A 21,838-nucleotide genomic window follows, 5' to 3' on the forward strand; every position below is an offset into this window, starting at 1 on the left:
AGGACCAGTGAATTAAAAACATTCAATTACTTCACAATGGAATGAAGTGAGAGTGTAAGGTCTGAGTTTCTTCCATCTTTGTTTAAACATTCACGCCTTTTCCCTACACTGTTCCCTTCTTCTGCTATTAGGCAATAGAAATATTCCCAGAGAAAGCTCTTAGTTATGGAAGCTTTCAAGAAATATCTGGAAAATAGAAACTGTAATCGTACTCCTGCCTGGAAAATCCCATGGACAGAGGAGCCTGGTGGGCTGCAGTCCATGGGGTCGCAAAGGGTCAGACACGACTGAGCGACTTCACTTTCACTTTTCACTTTCATGCATTGGAGGAGGAAATGGCAACACACTCCAGTGTTCTTGCCTGGAGAATCCCAGGGACTGGGGAGCCTGGTGGGTTGCTGTCTCTGGGGTCACACGGAGTCAGACATGACTGAAGCAACTTAGCAGCAGCAGCAGCAGCAGTTTCCTTTTATGATTTCCTCCTAGACAATAGTCATTTTCACGACCACTACTTTTTTGTTTATTCATCTTTCATTCTTTACAAAATTTTTTATTGGTATATCGCATTCTATTTTTTATTTATTCCTAAGTATTTTGTTCTTGTTTAAAATTTTTATTGGAGTATAGTTAATTGACAATGTTGATAGTTTCAGGTGTATAGCAAAGACATTCAGTTATATATATATATATTCATTCTTTTACAGCTTCTTTTCCTATATAGGTATTGTAGAATGTGGAGTATAGGTCCCTGTGCTATACAGTAGGTCTGTGTATGTTAATCCCAATTTCCTAATTTGTCCCTCCCTACATCCCATGTTTCCCCTTTGGTAATCATTAGTTTGTTTTAGAAATCTGTGAGTCTGTTTCTATTTTATAAATGCACTTACAATTTTTAAATTTATTTTTTTTCCATTATGGTTTATCACAGGATAGTGAATGTAGTTCCCTGTGCTCTACAGTAGGACCTTGGTTTTTATCCATCCTATGTATAATAGTTAGCATCTGTTAATCCCAAACTCCCAGTCCATCCCTCTCCCAACACTCTCCCTCTCGGCAACCACAAGTCTGCTCTCTACATCTGCACACTCACTATTTGTATGGCAGGAAATAGCCGATTCTTTTGGCAACTTCAGCAACATCACCACCAAGCCATCTCAGGAACATAAGGAAGAAACCGCCCGTTTTGCGACACAGTATCTTGACAGAGTGCAGTCGGCAGCCTATGAAGCTGCCCTCAATCGACCCACAGGAGGAACGCTGAGGAGAGAGTCACAATTTATGGGTAAGCTGCAGTCATAGATACTCAGGCAGATTCTCAAAGTTAATTGGGTTCAGGAAATGCTGGTTGAGGCAGAAAACAGCCTTCTCTTTCTTTACACTGGCAAAATCTGTGTATGTACTTGACATGAAATATCTTGTTTCTCTTCAGAACCCTAAGTTTACATTGGATGAGGCTTGAAAGTTCATTTGACTGGACCATCCATTCATCTTTCAAGTCTAACCTATTTTTAAAGTGAATCTTTTGTGGCTGTGTGTACTGTCACTTTTAATCCTAGAGTCACCCTAGGGTTCTTAGGTACAAATCTTTATCAAGGATACACTGAAGGATAAAGCAGTCTTTACTCTTAGAATTAACAAGGCTTCCATGGGCATAAAGAGCACCTAGTCAAGTGTCTGATGCCTAAAACAATTTGTGCTGTGTACTTAACCACTCAGTCATGTCAGACTCTTTGTGACTCTGGACTGTAGCCTGCCAGGCTCCTCTGTCCATGAAATTCCACAGGCAAGAATACTGGAGTGGGGTGCCATTTCCTCCTCCAGAGGATCTTCCTGACTCATTGAACCCAAATTTCCTATGTCTCCTGCATCGTAGGAGAATTCTTTACCCGATGAGCCATCAGAGAAGCACCCTAGAAGTATTTACTAATAGTCAAATGAATGAATGAATATATGAACAGAAAAGCTGTGGTGCTGTCATCAATTAGAGGATAAAATTCCACTTTAAGAAATTATTTTGTTGAAGTATAGTTATCCCCCTCACAACCTCTAAGTTTTCAGGCTCTTCTTTCCTGCTGACATCATGCGTAAGCAATGATATCTCACTATAGTTTTATCTGCATATCACTGATTACTAGAGGATTAGATGTCTCTATTTTATGCTGGCCATTAGGTTTCTTTTTTGTGATTATTCTGTTTATATTTTTTGTCCATTTTCCCTTATCCTTTTGCTCTTTGTCCATTGTGTTTTGGGGTTTTATCTTACTGATATTTAGGAGCTTTTTACATATGATGGACCTCATTTATGTCTCTAAATATCTTCTGCCAATCTGTGGTTTGTTGAAAGGATGTTTGAGTGGAGATGTTTTCACTTTTGATGTAATCAAATTTGTCTGTCTTAGAGAGGAGGTGAGGGACATAGCGAATGTCAGGGAAGCAGTTTGTGATACTAATTAGAGTGAATAGAGTAGGCTTGGAAAGAAGGCAAGATTTGTGAGAAGACTTGAAGAAGAAGGAGTGAGCTGCATGCATATCTGGGGGAGAATGATACTGGTCAGAGGGCTTGAGGTGAGCATTCCTGGTGTGTTGGAGATACTTGCAGAGTGACTGAAGGTGACTGGACAAGGAACTGATGCAAGGCAAGATCAAGCAGGGTCTTCCTGGGAATTGTAACAGCACTGACTTTTATTCGGGGAGACCCTATCTGATTCACATTTTGAAAGGATCCCACTGGCTGCTCTGGGAGAACAATGAATGCAGTTAGATGATTGGGATGAGCCAGGAGAGATCTCCTGGTGGGCCAGATGAAGTCAGTGCCCCAAATCAGATTCACACCAAGGTTGGTGTCTTTTCAGCAAAAGGTCTGGATTTGCTGCCAGGGTGCATGTGGAGTTTGAGAGAAAGGGAATGTTTGGTGCTGAAGTTGATTAATATGTAGATGATGAAAATATTTAGCTTATTCAAAACAAAAGAGGCTGAAGAGTGAGTATGGAGAGATGAAGGGAAGAGAGAAGATGTCTTATGATTCTTTTTTTAATTAAGTTTTTGGGGAGTATGGTTGCCTTGCAGTGTTGTGTTAGTTTCAACTATATAGCAAGGTGAGTCAGCTACTTTTTTTTTTTTTCTATTTCCTTCCCATTTAGGTCACCACAGAGCACTGAGTAGTCTCCTGTGCTAGAAAGTAGCTTCTCATTAGTTATCTATTTTATTTGTTGTTAGTTTTTAGTTGCAAAGTCGCATCCAACCCTTTGAGACCCCATGGACTGTAGCCTGCCAGGTTCCTCTGTCCATGGGATTTCCCAGGCAAGAATACTAGAGCGGGTTGCCATTTCCTCACCAAAGGATCTTCCTGACCCAGGGACAGAATTCACATCTCTGGCATCTCCTGCATTGGCAGGCAGATTCTTTACCACTGAGCCACCTGGGAAGCCCATAGTATCAATAGTAAATGACATATTGTTGTTGTTCAGTCACTCAGTCATGTCCAACTCTTTGTGACCCCATGGACTGCAGCAGCCAGACTTGCCTGTCCTTCACTATCTCCTGAAGCTTGCTCAAACTCATGTCCATTGAGTTGGTGATGCCATCCAACCATCTCATCCTCTGTTTCCCCCTTCTCCTGCCACCTTGGATCTTTCCCAGTATCAGGGCCTTTTCTAGTGAGTCAGTTCTTTGCATCAGGTGGCCAAAGCATTGGAGCTTCAGCTTCAACATCAATCCTTTCAATGAATATTCAGGAGTGATTTCCTTTAGGATTGACTGATTTGATCTCCTTGCAGTCCAAGGGACTCTCAAGAGTCTTATCCAACACCACAGTTTAAGAGCATCAGTTCTTCAGTGTTCAGTCTTCTTTATGGTCCAGCTCTCACATCCATACATGACTACTGGAAAAACCATAGCTTTGACTATATGGACCTTTGTTGGCAAAGTAATGTCTCTGCTTAATATGCTGTTTAGCTTTGTCATAGCTTTTCTTCCAAGGAGCAAGCATCTTTTAATTTCATGACAGCAGTTACTGTCCACAATGATTTTGAAGTCCAAGAAAGTAAAGTCCATCACTATTTCCATTGTTTCTCCATCTATTTGCATGAAGTGATGGGACCAGATGCCAGGATCTTAATTTTCTGAATGTTGAGTTTTAAGCCAATTTTTTCACTCTCCTCTTTCACCTTCTTCAAGAGGCTCTTTAGTTCCTCTTTGCTTTCTGCTGTAAGAGTGGTGTCATCCGCATAAGTAAGTAAGTTCAGTCACTCCTTCGTGTCAACTCTGTAACCCCATGTACTGCAGCAAGCCAGGTTTCCTTGCATATCTGAGGTTATTTATATATTGAATTTGTTCCCTCCAATAAGAGACTGGGTACTCAAATAAAGCCAACAGCTTCTATGTGTCCACTCCAACTCCATCACCCAAACTCCAGATTTCATCTGAAGCTCCTACAGTGTCATTTTTAAAATTTAATTTTTATTTATTTTGCTGCCACATCATGCAGCATGTGGGATCTTGGTTCCCTGAACAGGGATCAAACCCATGCCCCTTGCACTGGGAGCATGGATTCCTAACCACTGGGCACCAGGGAAGTCCTTGTCATTTTTTAAAATGAGATGGACAAAGAGATTATATTTTAAAATAAGTGTTTATGAGGATTTCCAACATTCATGCAGATTTTCTGGGTTTTTTGTTTTTTAGTTATTGAAGCGCTGACCATCAAGAATGGTTGCAAAACAGAAAATGAGATAGTTAAATTACAGATTGAAAAGGAAACAATGGACATCGATTGCACTGTTGTCACTGGAGGAGGAACTGGAGGTAACAGAAATTACCTAAATTATCTCAACATCTCTAGAATTGGGGGCAGGGGAAACTTACTCTTATTTTTTATTGAGTTATATTAAGAATTAATACACAATATTATACTAATTTCATGCAGGCGTGCATGCTAGGTCGCTTCAGTTCTGTCCAACTTTGTGCCACTCTATGGACTATAGCCCACCAGGCTTCTCTGTCCATAGGGATTCTCAAGGTAAGAATACTGGAGTATTCTTGCCTTGGGTTTCCATGCCCTCCCCCAAGGGATCTTCCCGACCCAGGGATCGAACCCATGTCACCTGTGGCTCCTGCACTACAGGCGAATTCTTTACCACTGAGCAGTAATTCTTTACCAGGGAATTCTTTACCAGGGAAGCTCAATTTCAGGCATACAACAGGCTGATCTGATGCTTTTATACGTTATGATTGATCACCTCAGTATACAAAATTGTTACAATATCCTTGACTATATTCTCTATTTGTAATTACATCTTTGTGACATATATTTTGCAACTGAAAGTTGGTACCTCTTAATCCCCGTCACCCTTCTTCTCCCCATGCCCCCTTCATATTCTCTCCTCTCGAAACCACCACTTTGTTTTCTGTGTCCATGAATCTGTTTCTCTTTTGTCTTGTGTTTTAGATTCTACATAAAAGTGAAATCATGTGGGATTTGTTTTTCTCTGTCTGACTTATTTCACTGACACAACATCATACCCTCCAGGTCCATCCATGTTGCTGCAAATGGAAAGACTTCGTTCTTTTTATGGTTGTGTAATATTCCATTGTGTATATATACCACTTCTTTATCCATTCATCTATGGGAGGACGCTTAGATTGCTTCCGTATCTTGACTATTGTAAACTGTGCTGTTAGGGACAGAGGGAATATCTCTACTAGAATCCAGACATAGCCTTAACATCCTGCAAGTGGAAAGATTTTGGAATCTCTCCCATCTATTTTTTAAGGATGTATGGTCTAATAAATTAGATTCAGAGTCCTACCTTCCATATCTGACTCCTAAGAAACTGGCCAGATAAATCCTTAACTAGCAACACATTCCCCAGTCTCCTCCTCAGGTTCATCGGTTCTTTGCTTCCTTTCAGGTGCTGTGGTCTTTATTTCTTACAAGTCTTTCGGATCCATCTTAGATGGCTCCTTTGTGTCTAAGGAAAACCTAACTCTTGATGAAAAGCTGGATCACTTTCAACTGAATTCCAAGGTGATAAGTGGTACCACAGGATGCAAGAAGAATTGTTCCCTGGCCAAACCCGTGAACTTCACATTTCACCATATACAGGTGGGCAAAGTATCCACTTGTTTGAGCACCTAGAAATTTCTACTGATCATACCTATAAACCTAGTAGTGAAAAAGTATGGCTTTTATAATCAGTTCTTTCTGCCCAGGCTGATTTATCAGGAATTGCTGATGGAGATTTGAAATTCAACCCAGTCTTTGGTTATGAGTTACTCCAAAAATTACATGATGGGAATTATTCCTTCAACAGACTAAAAAGTGATTTTAAAAAAAAAAACTGTAGCCTTATTTACTGTTGGGAAATGAACAAATAAACATATCTCTTTACAATCTCATGGACCAGAGCCAGCCAGGCTCCTCCATCCATGGAATTTTCCAGGCACGAATATTGAATTGGGTTGACACTTTCTCCTCCAGGGGATCCTCCCGACCCAGAGATCAAACCAGTGTCTCCTGCACTGGCAGGCAGATTCTTTACCACTGAGCCACCAGGGAAGCCCAAGATGTTCATAGTGAAGTCTTTAAAGTAAAATCATCAAGTCACATATTTAAGTATGTACAGTTATATTTGTCAAGTATTCCTCGATAAAGCTGGAAACAATAAAAGACTCAACTTAATCAGAACCCAACAACACATTAAAAAGATCATACACCACGACCAAGTGGGCTTTATCCCAGGGATGCAAGGATTCTTCAATATCCGCAAATCAATCAATGTAATTCACCACATTAACAAATTGAAAAATAAAAGCCATGTCATTATCCCAATAGATGCAGAGAAAGCCTTTGACAAAATTGAACATCCATTCATGATAAAAACTCTCCAGAAAGCAGGACTAGAAGGAACATACCTCAACATAACAAGAGCTATATATGAAAAACCCACAGCAAACATTTTCCTCAAAGGTGAAAAATTGAAAGCATTTTGCCTAAAGTCAGGAACAAGACAAGGGTGCCCACTTTCACCGCTACTATTCAACATAGTTCTGGAAGTTTTAGCCACAGCAATCAGAGCAGAAAAAGAAATAAAAGGAATCCAAATTGGAAAAGAAGAAGTAAAACTCTCACTGTTTGCAGATGACATGAGCCTCTACATAGAAAATCCTAAAGACTCCACCAGAAAATTACTAGAGCTAATCAATGAATATAGTAAAGTTGCAGGATATAAAATCAACACACAGAAATCCCTTGCATTCCTATACACTAATAATGAGAAAGTAGAAAAAGAAATTGAAGAAACAATTCCATTCACCATTGCAACGAAAAGAATACAATAGTTAGGAATATATCTACCTAAAGAAACTAAAGACCTATATATAGAAAACTATAAAACACTGATGAAAGAAATCAAAGAGGACACTAATAGATGGAGAAATATACCATGTTCGTGGATGGGAAGAATCAATACAGTGAAAATGAGTATACTAGCCAAAGCAATCTACAGATTCAATGCAATCCCTATCAAGCTACCAGTGGTATTTTTCACAGAGCTAGAACAAATAATTGCACAATTTGTATGGAAATACAAAAAACCTCAAATAGCCAAAGCAATCTTGAGAAAGAAGAATGGAACTAGAGGAATCAACCTGCCTGACTTCAGGCCCTACTAAGCCACAGTAATCAAGACAGTATGGTACTGGCACAAAGACAAGTATAGATCAATGGAACAAAATAGAAAGCCAGAGATAAATCCACACACCTATGGAACCTTATGTTTGACAAAGGAGGCAAGAATATACAATGGAGAAAAGACAATCTCTTTAACAGGTGATGCTGGGAAAACTGGTCAACCACTTGTAAAAGAATGAAACTAGAACACTTTCTAACACCATACACAAAAATAAACTCAAAATGGATTAAAGATCTAAACGTAAGACCAGAAACTATAAAACTCCTAGAGGAGAACATAGGCAAAACACTCTCTAACATAAATCATAGCAGGATCCTCTATGACCCACCTCCCAGAATACTGGAAATAAAAGCAAAAATAAACAAATGGGATCTAATTAAAATTAAAAGCCTCTGCACAACAAAGGAAACTATAAGCAAGGTGAAAAGACAGCCTTCTGAATGGGAGAAAATAATAGCAAATGAAGCAACTGACAAACAACTAATCTCAAAAATATACAAGCAACTCATACAGCTAAATTCCAGAAAAAATAAACAACCCAATCAAAAAATGGGCCAAAGAACTAAATAGACATTTCTCCAAAGAAGACATATGGATGGTTAACAACCACATGAAAGGATGCTCAGTTCAGTTCTGTTCAGTTCAGTCGCTCAGTCGTGTCCAACTCTTTGCGACCCCATGAATAGCAGCACGCCAAGCCTCCCTGTCCGTCACCAACTCCCGGAGTTCACTCAGACTCGCGATCAAGTCAGTGATGCAATCCAACCATCTCATCCTTGGTCGTCCCCTTCTCCTCCTGCCCCCAATCCCTCCCAGCATCAGAGTCTTTTCCAATGAGTCAACTCTTCGCATGAGGTGGCCAAAGTACTGGAGCGTCAGCTTTAGCATCATTCCTTCCAAAGAAATCCCAGGGTTGATCTCCTTCAGAATGGACTGGTTGGATCTCCTTGCAGTCCAAGGGACTCTCAAAAGTCTTCTCCAACACCACAGTTCAAAAGCATTAATTCTTCAGCGCTCGGCCTTCTTCACAGTCCAACTCTCACATCCATACATGACTACTGGAAAAACCATAGCCTTGACTAGATAGACCTTAGTCGGCAAAGTAATGTCTCTGCTTTTGAATATACTATCTACGTTGGTCATAACTTTTCTTCCAAGGAGTAGGCGTCTTTTCATTTCATGGCTGCAGTCACCATCTGCAGTGATTTTGGAGCCCCCCAAAATAAAGTCTGACACTGTTTCCACTGTTTCTCCATCTATTTCCCATGGATTGATGGGACCGGATGCCGTGATCTTCGTTTTCTGAATGTTGAGCTTTAAGCCAACTTTTTCACTCTCCTCTTTTACTTTCATCAAGAGGCTTTTTAGTTCCTCTTCACTTTCTGCCATAAGGGTGGTGTCATCTGCATATCTGAGGTTATTGATGTTTCTCCTGGCAATCTTGATTCCAGCTTGTGTTTCTTCCAGTCCAGCGTTTCTCATTATGTACTCGGCATATAAGTTAAATAAGCAGGGTGACATATACAGCCTTGATGTATTCCTTTTCCTATTTGGAACCAGTCTGTTGTTCCATGTCCAGTTCTAACTGTTGCTTCCTGACCTGCATACAGATTTCTCAAGAGGCAGATTAGGTGGTCTGGTATTCCCATCTCTTTCAGAATTTTCCACAGTTTATTGAGATCCACACAGCCAAAGGCTTTGGCATAGTCAATAAAGCAGAAATAGATGTTTTTCTGGAACTCTCTTGCTTTTTCGATGATCCAGCGGATGTTGGCAGTTTGATCTCTGGTTCCTCTGCCTTTTCTAAAACCAGCTTGAACATCTGGAAGTTCACGGTTCACGTATTGCTGAAGCCTGGCTTGGAGAATTGTGAGCATTACTTTCCTAGCATGTGAGATTGGTGCAATTGTGCAGTAGTTTGAGCATTCTTTGGCATTGCCTTTCTTTGGAATTGGAATGAAAACTGACCTTTTCCAGTCCTGTGGCCACTGCTGAGTTTTCCAAATTTGCTGGCATATTGAGTGCAGCACTTATAGCATCATCTTTCAGGATGTGAAATAGTTCAACTGGAATTCCATCACCTCCATTAGCTTTGTTCATAGTGATGCTTTCTAAGGCCCACTTGACTTCACATTCCAAGATGTCTGGCTCTAGATGAGTGATCACACCATCGTGATTATCCGGGTCGTGAAGATCCTTTTTGTACAGTTCTTCTGTGTATTCTTGCCATCTCTTCTTAATATCTTCTGCTTGTGTTAGGTCCATACCATTTCTGTCCTTTATTGAGCCCATCTTTGCATGAAATGTTCCCTTGGTATCTCTAATTTTCTTGAAGAGATCTCTAGTCTTTCCCATTCTGTTGTTTTCCTCTGTTTCTTTGCATTGATTGCTGAAGAAGGCTTTCTTATCTCATCTTGCTATTCTTTGGAACTCTGCATCCAGATGCTTATATCTTTCCTTTTCTCCTTGGCTTTTCACTTCTCTTCTTTTCACAGCTATTTGTAAAGCTTCCCCAGACAGCCATTTTGCCTTTTTGCATTTCTTTTCCATGGGGATGGCCTTGATCCCTGTCTCCTGTACAATGTCACAAACCTCATTCCATAGTTCATCAGGCACTCTATCTATCAGTCTAGGCCTTTAAATCTATTTCTCACTTCCACTGTATAATCATAAGGGATTTGATTTAGGTCATACCTGTATGGTCTAGCGGTTTTCCCTGCTTTCTTCAATTTAAGTCTGAATTTCATAATAAGGAGTTCATGGTCTGAGCCACAGTCAGCTCCTGGTCTTGTTTTTGTTGACTGTATAGAGCTTCTCCATCTTTGGCTGCAGAGAATATAATCAGTCTGATTTCAGTGTTAACTATCTGGTGATGTCCATGTGTAGAGTCTTCTCTTGTGTTGTTGGAAGAGGGTGTTTGCTATGACTAGTGAATTATCTTGGCAAAACTCTATTAGTCTTTGCCCTGCTTCATTCTGTATTCCAAGGCCAAATTTGCGTGTTACTCCAGGTGTTTCTTGACTTCCTACATTTGCATTCCAGTCCCCTATAATGGAAAGGACATCTTTTTTGGGTGTTAGTTCTAAAAGTTCTTGTAGATCTTCATAGAACTGTTCAACTTCAGTTTCTTCAGTGTTACTTGTTGGGGCATAGACTTGGATTACCATGATATTGAATGGTTTGCTTTGGAAACGAACAGAGATCATTCTGTCATTTTTGAGATTGCATCCAAGTACTGCATTTCAGACTCTTCTGTTGACCATGATGGCTACTCCATTTCTTCTGAGGGATTCCTGCCTGCAGTAGTAGATATAATGGTCATCTGAGTTAAATTCACCCATTCCAGTCCATTTTAATTCGCTGATTCCTAGAATGTTGACGTTCACTCTTGCTATCTCCTGTTTGACCACTTCCAATTTGCCTTGATTCAGGGACCTGACATTCCAGGTTTCTATGCAATATTGCTCTTTACAGCATCGGACCTTGCTTCTATCACCAGTCATATCCACAGCTGGGTATTGTTTTTGCTTTGGCTCCATCCCTTCATTCCTTCTGGAGTTATTTCTCCACTGACCTCCAGTAGTATATTGGGCACCTACTGACCTGGGGAGTACCTCTTTCAGTATCCTATCATTTTGCTTTTTCACACTGTTCATGGAGTTCTCAAGGCAAGAATACTGAAGTGGTTTGCCATTCCCTTCTCCAGTGGACCACATTCTGTCAGACCTCTCCACCATGACCCGCCCGTCTTGGGTTGCCCCGCGGGCATGGCTAAATTTCATTGAGTTAGACAAGGCTGTGGTCCTAGTGTGATTAGATGGACTAGATTTCTGTGAGTATGGTTTCAGTGTGTCTGCCCTCTGATGCCCTCTTGCAACACCTACCATCTTACTTGGGTTTCTCTTACCTTGGGCATGGGCTATCTCTTCATGGCTGCTCCAGCAAAGCACAGCCGATGCTCCTTACCTTGGATGAGGGGTGTCTCCTACCACTGCCCTTTCTGACCTTCAATGTGGGATGGCTCCTCTAGGCCCTCCTGTACCCGGGCAGCCACCACTCCTTGGGCGTGGGGTTGCTCAACATCACTCATTATCAGAGAAATGCAAATCAAGACCACAATGAGGTACCACTTCACACCAGTCAGAATGGCTGCGTTCCATAAGTCTACAAGCAATAAATGCTGAAGAGGGTGTGGAGAAAGGGAACCCTCCCACTGTTGGTGGGAATGCAAACTAGTACAGCCACTATGGAGAACAGGGTGGAGATTCCTTAAAAAAAAAACTGGAAATAGAGCTGCCTTATGATCCAGCAATCCCAATGCTGGGCATACACACTGAGAAAACCAGAATTGAAAGAGACACGTGCACCCCAATGTTCATCACAGCACTGTTTGTAATAGCCAGGACATGGAAGCAACCTAGATGTCCATCAGCAGATGAATGGATAAGAAAGCTGTGGTACATATACACAATGGAGTATTACTCAGCCACTAAAACGAATGCATTTGAATCAGTTCTAATGAGGTGGATGAAACTCGAGCCGATTATACAGAGTGAAGTAAGCCAGAAAGAAAAACACCAATACAGTATATTAACACATATATATGGAATTTAGAAAAATGGTAACGATAACCCTGTATGCGAGACAGCAAAAGAGACACAGATGTATAGAACAGTCTTTTGGACTCTGTGGGAGAGGGAGAGGGAGAGGGTGGGATGATTTGCGAGAATGGCATTGAAACATGTATACTATCATGTAAGAAAATAATCGCCAGTCGAGGTTCGATGCAGGATACAGGATGCTTGAGGCTGGTGCACTGGGATGACCCAGAGAAATGGTATGGGGAGGGAGGTGGAAGGGGGGTTCATGATTGGGAACTCATGTACACCCATGGCAGATTCATGTTGATGTATGACAAAACCAATACAGTATTGTAAAGTAAAAGAAAGTAAAATTTTAAAAATTTTTTATAAATGAAATGTTAGGGACCCTTACCTCCTGGCTATTAGAATAGAATACCTAAAGTATCTCCATCAGAGTGGATCCCTGGGAGTCTCTAAGAAACCCAGAGAGCTCAAGAATAGGCTTTGCTTTACATAAGCCCAAACATCAGCTCCAAAGATGTTCATATTCTCCAGGATTCCCTCAATGCAGAAGACTTCCTCTAGTCACTCCCCCAAATGAAGTCTTTCTTCAAAGAGTCATTCATTTAACCAACTCAGTGTGCTTTTGAAATAACTGCAAAGATCTGTTTCTTTGAGATTTCAATCCGTTTGCTTCTTTTTTAATGTTCTCTTTGGCTGCCTTGATAAGAAAGCAAGGCAATGAATAAATTAATGCATAATTTTTTAAAAATTAGATGAGAGCTTCCCTGGTGGCTCCACGGCAAATAATTCACCTGCCAATGCAAGAGACATGTGTTTGATCCCTGGTCCGGGAAGATCCCACGTGCCTCAGGGCAACTAAGCTTGTGTGCCACGACTACTGGTCTGCGTGCTCTAGAGCCCTCAGGCTGCAATGATGAACCCATGTGTTGCAACTGCTGAAGCCCATGTGCCCTGGAGCCCGTGCTCAGCAACAAGAGAAGCCAGTCATCACAGTGAGAAGCCCGCGCACCACAGCTAGAGAGTAGGCCCTGCTCTCTGAAACTAGAGAAAATGCTGCACAGCAATGAAGACCCAGCACATCCAAAAATAAATAAATAAATAAATAAAAATTTTAAGTCAGGTGAAAGTTGTGTTTTTTTTTAATATTAGGATTTCATTTCTGACCCCAGAATTGAAACTTGAGCCTCTAATTAATTGAAGAAGAAGTTGAAAATACATTCTCTGGTCTTCCAGTTCTAAGTAAAAGATACTTTATATAACAAAGCCTATAGTGAATATGGTATCATGCACTTCAAAATTTGTTAAGAGGGTAGATCTCATAGTCAGTGTTCTTACCACAAAAACAAACAAACAATCAAACAAAAAAGCAGAAACAAAGGGATGAAGGAAACTTCAGGAAGTGTTGGGTTTGTTTTGTTACTTTGATGGTGGTGATAGTGTCACAGGTTGTTTGCATATATCCAAATTAATCACGTTTCACGTAGTGTGTTATGTGTTCAGTCGTGTCTGACTCTTATGGCCCCATAGACTGTAGCCCGCCAGACTCCTCTGTCCATGGGATTCTCCAGGCAAGAACGCTGGAGTGGGTTGCCATTTTCTACCCCAGGGAGTCTTCCCAACCCAGGGATTGAATCCATGTCTCTTGCGTCTCCTGCCTTAGCAGGCGGATTTTTTACCTTTGTATATCAATTATACCTCAGTAAAGCCATAAAAAAGGAAAAACTGAATCCCGTGATTTTTAAAACACATTAAAAATTGTCCTCACAGATATTTAATATACTTCCCCATGCTGTATAGTAGGACCCTGTTGTTTATATATTGTAAATGTATAGTTTGCGTCTACGAATGCCAAACTCCCAGTCCATCCCTCTCCCTCCCCACCCCCTCCACCCACCACAACCACAAGTGTGTTCTCTATGTCTCTGAGTCCGTTTCTGTGTAAACAAACTTTTGCGATTATTGTAAATGGAAAGTACATTTAAATTGTATAAAAAATTAAAAAACAAAAACTTTAATATAACAAATTTTATTGGAGTATAGTTGATTTAGAATGCCATGTTGGTTTCAAGTATACAATATAGTGGGCTTCCCAGGTGACTCAGTGCTAAAGAACCTGCCTGCAAGTGCAGGAGACGAAGGAGGCTCGGGCTTGTTCCCCGGGTCGGGAAGATTCCCTGGAGGAAGAAAAGGTAACTCACTCCATTATTCTTGCCTGGAAAATTCCATGGACAGAGGATCCTGGTTGGACACAACTAAGCATGCAAGCATTCATAAAATATGGTAATTCAGTATTTTTGCATATTATATTCCATTATAGGTTATTACAAAATAATGGGGATAGTTTCCTGTGCTATATAGTAAATTGTAGTTGCTTATCTCTTTTATAGATATGAGTTTGTATCTGTTAATCCCATACTCCTAATTTGTCTCTCCCCTCTTCCTTATCCCCTTTGCTCATCATAAGTTTGTTTTCTATGTTTGTGAGTCTGTTTCTGTTTTGTATATTCCATTCATCTGTTTTATTTTTTAGATTCCACATATAGGAAATAATATAAGTATTTGTCTTTATCTGCTTGACATTTTACTAAGCATAATATCCTTTAGGCCTATCTGTGTTGCAAATGGCATTATTTCATTTTTTATGGTTGAATAGTATTTCATTGCGTGTAAGCACGCATGCAAGTGTGTGTGTGCATGTATGTGTGGAAAGCGTCAGATTTTAAATGAAAGTGTCTCATGAAGAGCAATTTTCTTTCCAGATGATAGGGGAAAGCAAAAAGTCTCTTTGTGTCTACTGGGATGAGCTGGTCTGGTCTAATGAAGGGTGCCATGTGACCTTTTCTGACGGAGCTCGAACTGTATGCAGCTGCAGCCATCTGTCCACCTTTGCTGTCCTCATGGCCTCAGTTGAGCTGAAGGTATGTGTGTAAACACACATGACGCTGAAAGTCAGCTCTGCTGCAGGGTGGTGCTGGGGTGGAAGGCAGGGATCTTCAAAAAGAAGATGAAAAAATATGAGCAGAGGAACGGCTATGTATCTTCCTCTCTTCTTCCTCTTTTTCTTTTCATTTTTTAAAATTCAAGGATAATGCTTTACAATGCTGTGTTAGTTTCTGCCATACACCAACATAAGCATATATGTGTGTGTGTGTGTGTGTGTATATATATATATATGTACACTCCCTTCCCTTTTGAGTCTCCCTCTTACCGAACCCCCATCCCACCCTGTTAGGTCATCACAGAGTACTGAGCAGAACTCCCTGTGCTACTGAGCATCTTCCAGCTAGCTATTTCTTTCACACATGATAGTGTACTTGTTTCAGTGCTGCCTGAGAAGCCACAGTGTATATGCTCCAATGCAACTGTCTCAGCTGGTCCCACCCTCTCCTTTCCCTGCTGTGAACACAAGTCCTTTCTCTACGTCTCTATTCCCGCCCCGCAAATAGATTCATCGGTACTGTTTTTCAGGAAGATTCCCCTGGAGAAGGAAATGGCAACCCACTCCAGTATTCTTGCCTGGAGAAACCCTTGGACAGAGGAGCCTGGCTGGCTATGGTCCATGGGGTCTCAAAGAGGTGGACATGACTGAGTGACTAACCCTTTCTATATACGCATTAATATAAATTTCTCTTTTTCATGTTAAAAATATACAACCCTTTTAGGAGGTGTATAGTGGTATCTCACTGTGGCTTTAATGTATACGACCCTGATGACTAGTGGCATGGAGCCTTTTTTCATGTTTTCATGGGGTAGAACTTGTGAGTGAAACAACCCTTATATCTGGGAAACCTAGTCATCCAAAACCACTGCATTCAGCCTTTAGGAATTTCTGGTGGATTTCTTCACATGCAGTCCTGTAGCAACCACATGTTCCTTCTGTGCTCTGTTAAAACTGAAATAGTTCTGTCTCATCTCTTTCGGGAAGAACTTGAGTTAATGTTGCCTCTTTGCTGTGCAAACTTGGCTCTCCAATGAGATCAAGAAAAGTTACAATTTTGTTGATTATCATTGTCTTACTGTGGGGATGAGAGCCATGTTTCATTGTCATTTTCTAATCTTTTTAAAAAAATTAATTATTTCCTTTCAGCTGCCTGGGTCTTCACTGCTGCACGTGGGCTTTCTCTATCTGTGGCAATCAGGGCTACTCTCTAGTTGTGATGCCCAGGCTTCTCATTGTGATGGCTTCTCTTGTTGCAGAGGAGCCAACCAATGGGCTCTAGGGCACGTGGGCTTCGCTAGTTGCAGCACACAGGCTCAGTAGTTGCAGCAGGTGGGCTCAGTAGTTGTGGCACCCGGGCTTAGTTGCCCCACAGCATGTGGGACCTTCCCAGACCAGGGGTGAAACACTTATCCCCTGCACTTGTAAGCCAATTCTTCACCAGTGGACTATGAGGGAAGTTTGGCTTAGCCACTATCGATCTGTTCAGTTTCTCATGAGGAAATTAACACCATGCATTGAGGGTTCTAAGGCCTGGGTTATTGGAAACCACAAGCCTCCAAAACAAAAACCAGTTGGAGTCTCTTTTCTCCTGCTGCATCTAGGAGGATCCCGTGCTGACCATGATCACCTACGTGGGGCTGAGCCTCTCTCTGCTCTGCCTCTTCCTGGCAGCCCTCACCTTCCTCCTGTGTCGATCCATCCAGAACACCAGCACCTCCCTCCACCTGCAGCTCTCCATCTGCCTCTTCCTGGCCTACCTCCTCTTCCTCACAGGCATCAAACAGACAGAGCCCAAGGTAGGAGAATTAGCCAAAATTCTTTCTTACTAATTTTTTATGTTAGCCACACTACATGACTTGTAGGATGCTAGTTCCCCAACAAAAGATTGAATCTAAGCCCACAACAGTGAAAGTGCCAATTCCTAAACTGGAGTGCCAGGGAATTCCCTTCTTTTTTTTAAACAGCTTTTTCTTTAATTTTTATTGGTGTATGTTTGCTTTACAAGGTAGTGCTAATTCCTGCTGTATAGCAAAATGATTCAGTCACACATATACATATATCCCTCCCTTTTGGGCTTCCTTCTCATTCAGGCCACCAGAGTGCTTTAAAGAGAGTTCCCTGTGCTATACAGTAGGCTCTCATTAGTTATCTATTTTATACATAGTATCAATAGCATAATTCATACATATATAGTTTGCCCTTTTTAAAGGTACATGTCAGTGGCTCAGTATATTCATGGAACTGTGTATTCCCTTGGGTAATTTATTACTTGTTACACGTTCATATCCACAAATTACATCAGCCTTATCATCCCAACCCCTACCTCTGTCTCCTGGCAATCAGGTTTTTACTCTTTTCTTTTTTCATGAACCTGAGATTTTTCAATTCCACAAATAAAAGATTATACAGTACTTGTCTCTGTCTGACAATCTCCTGAGCATAGCTCAAGATTCAATCATGTTTTTTCAGAAGGCAGGAATTGTCCTTTCTCATGGATAGGTAGTACATTAGATATGTTGTTGGAAAATTCCATAGACAGATGAACTTGGTATTACCTAAGTCTACAATAGATATAGATATGTTGTTGTTTAGTCACTAAGTTGTGTCTGACACTTCTGCAAGCCCATGGACCATAGTCCACCAGCCTCTTCTGTCCATTTGATTTCCCAGGTAAGAATACTAGAGTAGCTTGCCATTTCCTTCTCCAGGGATCTTCCCGACACAGGGATCAAACCCACATCTCCTGCATTGGCAGGTGGGGTCTTTACCTCTGAGCCACCAGGGAAGCCCAGATATAGAGACAGAGATATAAAACTATCACCTTGATCAAGATATAGAACATGCCCCAAACTCAGAGTTTTCTTCATGTCCCTTCCCCCAGTTAATTGTCAATTTAAAAACTTACAGATTTAATGAATGATGCACAGTGGAGCTGGGTCCTGAGGGTCACTGATGTGTGATTCCCAGCTAGCAGGTTTGATATCAAGCATTGTTTCATGTAACAGCATCTCCAAGGAGAGAGGGGTAGAAACCAGGAAGTGAATGGAGTTTTGCAAAGATTGAGAGGTTGATAGAAAGACTCAGGACATGATTCCTAAGAGAGGAGGGTTTTATTCATCGTGAAAAGAGAGTCAGTGGTCCAGAAGAGATCATGAGAGGTGTAGAGGAAACCCAGTTCCCCTCAGACAATGGACAGCGGTCACTGTTCTCTTGAAATGTGTGGAAAGCAGTGTCCTCAAACAAAAGCCAGGTTCTACTTTAATCAAAGACATGGGGTGGGGGCAAACATTTCCCTGGTGGTCCAGTGGTTAAACTCCACACTTTCAGTGCAGGGAGCATGGGTTTGATCCCTGGTCAAGTAACTAAGATTCCACATGCTGCGTTGTGCAACCTAAAGAGAGGGGAAAAGATTTTTTCAAGTTCCAGTTTTCCTAAAGACATGGAGGGAACATTCAGTGAATATGAAGAAGGGTGGGGGAAGGTTTGCTTACTATGGAAAATGTCATTCAGGGCAGATGCTTTCATAGTGGAGGAAACCATGAGCTGTTGGCTCAAAAGAGAAAACTATGAGGCTTTATGGGGATCATCATGTACCCAACATATATGCCACACAGACCAAAGTGACTTAGGTTCTGGGCAGTGACCAAGATGGAAGAGATGGTGATCACGGCAGGACAAGCAGGCTATAAGCTTTCTATGAGGATTAATTTCATCCTCAGAAGGGGAAAGGGGGCAGGGAGGTGGTTAAGGGTTCTTGGGATGGAGACAGCCCTGGACAGCACCAGCTTCATCTGACTCAAAGAAGTCTAGCATCCATTAGCCAACAGGCAAAGGGCTATCTGATTTCTGCAGTCCTTAACACACTTTGAATATTGTCTTCTTCCATTTTAAGATGGACAAAGATCTCTTTGAACTTTAGTTAGCTAGTTAGCTATTTTTGGCTGCGTTGGGTCTTTGTAGCTATGAGCTTTCTCTAGTTACAGCAAGTGGGGGCTCCTCTTCCTTGCAGTACATGGACTTCTCACTGCAATGGCTTCTCTTGTTTCAGAGCATGATGTTTGGGCTTAGTTGCCCCATGGCATGTGGAATCTTGCCAGACAAGAGATCAAACCTGTGTCCCCTGCATTGGCAGATGGATTTTAAGCCCTGGACCACCAGGGAAGTCCCCCATTGAACTTTAAACATGATACATTTCAGTTTTTCTTGGGTGGCCCAAGTGACACCCTGCCAAGGCATGGGAATAGACAAGGGGGACCATCCATCCATTTGGAGACATGACTCTGAGAGAAGAAGGACATGTGAAGAAGGCTAAGGAGCATCTCTCACCAAAGTTACCCAGAGACAACCCTGGGGCAGAGCAGGTGGTGAGGTCACTGCACCCAGGACCACTCCAGTGGCCCCCTCTCCCCTCCAGGTGCTGTGCAAGGTCGTCGCCGGTGTACTCCATTACCTCTACTTGGCCGCCTTCACCTGGATGCTCCTCGAAGGGCTGCACCTCTTCCTCACTGTCAGGAACCTCAGGGTGGCCAACTACACCAGCGCAGGCAGATTCAAGAAGAGGTTCATGTACCCTGTAGGCTACGGGGTCCCAGCGGTGATTGTGGCTGTGTCTGCAGCGATCAACCCCCAAGGATACGGCACCACTAAGCAGTGAGTCCGGTGCTGAAAATGTGCTGTCGGGGACGTGGGTACACACCTGTCTCCGTGGGAAACTGAGGGTGGAAGGAAGGGTTGAGTAGGTCATGACAGGCTGAGAACAAAGATGCTGAACATTTATTTCTCCAGCCCCTGGGGCGAAGTGTTTCATATATACCATTTCTCATGCCTATCAAAACATCCCTAGAGGAAAGTGCTCCAATTGTTCCCATTTTGTAAACTAAGCAAACTGAGGCTTAGAGAAAAAAGGTGAACGACCAGGGTAAAGTAACACAGACAGTGAACTGGAAGGAGCATGAATTTTGTTTTTATATAAATGTCTATATTTATAAATGTCACATATTTATAGATCTTTACTACTTCTATTCCTGAAAGTACTAACTGGTTTTATAAAAAATAATATTCTAATAAAGAACCTCTGTAATGCCACTAAGCCCAGTATGTTAGTCACTCAGTCATGTCCAACTATGCACCCCCATGGACTGTGGCCCACTAGGCTCCTCTGTCCATGGAATTTTCCAGGCAAGAATACTGGAGGGGATTGCCATTTGCTACTCCGAAGTATCTTCCCAACCTAGAGTTTGAACCCGTGTCTCCTGCTTTGGCAGCTGGATTCTTTACCAACTGCACCTCTTGAGAAGCCCTTATATATGTATGAATATACATATAAATATATATTTTTATAAAAATGGGATCATGATAAAGATACTGCATGTAATTTGTTTATTCCCTTAATACTCTCCAGGCCAGAATACTGGAGTGGGTAGCCTTTCCCTTCTCCAGGGGATCTTCCCAACCCAGGGATCAAACCCAGGCCTCCCACATTGCAGGCAGATTCTTTACCAGCTGAACCACAAGGGAAACCCAAGAACACTTGAGTGGGTTGCCTAACCTTTCTCCAGTGGATCTTCCTGACTTAGGAATTGAACCAGGGTCACCTGCATTGCAGGTGGATTCTTTACCAATTGAGCTATCAGGGAAACCCAATATACATTTTATACATATAAATATATATTTCTTTATAAAAATGGGATCATGATAAAGTTTCTGCATGTAATTTGTTTATTCCCTTAATAATATGTAGTGGACTTTTTCTACATTAATAATACAGATATACATCATCATTTAATGTGTTACATTGTATATTCTTACCAACATTTTAAAATTAACCTCTAAGTGATAGACATTTGAAATTCTTTACAAATCTTTGCTGTCATAACCAAATGCTTCCATAAACTTCAAGGAGCATGAATTCTAGACTTGATTACCTGGTTCCAAATTCAAGGTTCCTCACTTACTAGCCTGGTGACTCTGAGGACAGTTAAATTCTTGCCTAGGTTTTCTCACCTGTAAAAGAAAGACAGTAATACTCTCTACTTCCAAGTATTAGAATGGTGCCTGACACAAGTAAATGCTATATGCATGCTCAGCCGCTTCAGTTGTATCCAACTCTTTGTGACCCTATGGACTGTAGCCCACCAGGCTCCTCTGTCCATGGGTTTCTCTAGAATACTGGAGTGGGCTGCCATACCCCCCTCCAGGGGCTCTTCCCCACCCAGGACCCACATCTCCTGCATCTCCTTGCACAGAAGATGGATTCTTTACCAGCGAGCCACTGGGAAGCCCAAAAAGTCCTATATAAATATTCTCTGCTGCAGGTCACTTATTGTATTCCATTACCATTTTAAATGCTGCCACTGTTGCTTTCTGTTTTTCAGTTGCTGGATCAACCTAGAGAAAGGATTCATCTTGAGTTTCTTAGGACCCATATCAGCAGTCATCTTGGTAGGTTTATAGTGTGTGTGTGTGCCTGCCTCAGGTGCCATGTGTGTATACAGTATGTGTGTGTGGTATGTAGTATTCAACTTAATTTGAAGATCAAAAGAGGTACTATTTTTTATTTTTTATTGCAGCATAGGTGATTTACAATGTTGTGTTAGTTT

General features: G+C 41.6%; 1 protein-coding gene across 1 annotated transcript in view; it reads left to right on the forward strand.

Moving 5' to 3' along the window:
• The window catches only part of LOC102178529 (adhesion G protein-coupled receptor E3), a 48,397-nt gene that overhangs the window by 16,922 nt on the left and 9,637 nt on the right, over positions 1 to 21,838 (forward strand). The window contains exons 9-15 of the mRNA XM_018051670.1: positions 1,105 to 1,282; positions 4,684 to 4,803; positions 5,910 to 6,103; positions 15,058 to 15,216; positions 16,841 to 17,035; positions 19,654 to 19,889; positions 21,614 to 21,680. Of these exons, the coding sequence (XP_017907159.1) occupies positions 1,105 to 1,282; positions 4,684 to 4,803; positions 5,910 to 6,103; positions 15,058 to 15,216; positions 16,841 to 17,035; positions 19,654 to 19,889; positions 21,614 to 21,680 (1,149 nt within the window). The remainder of the gene's footprint in view (positions 1 to 1,104; positions 1,283 to 4,683; positions 4,804 to 5,909; positions 6,104 to 15,057; positions 15,217 to 16,840; positions 17,036 to 19,653; positions 19,890 to 21,613; positions 21,681 to 21,838) is intronic.

Source organism: Capra hircus, chromosome 7, assembly GCF_001704415.2.
Source record: "Capra hircus breed San Clemente chromosome 7, ASM170441v1, whole genome shotgun sequence".
Lineage (NCBI taxonomy): Eukaryota > Metazoa > Chordata > Mammalia > Artiodactyla > Bovidae > Capra > Capra hircus.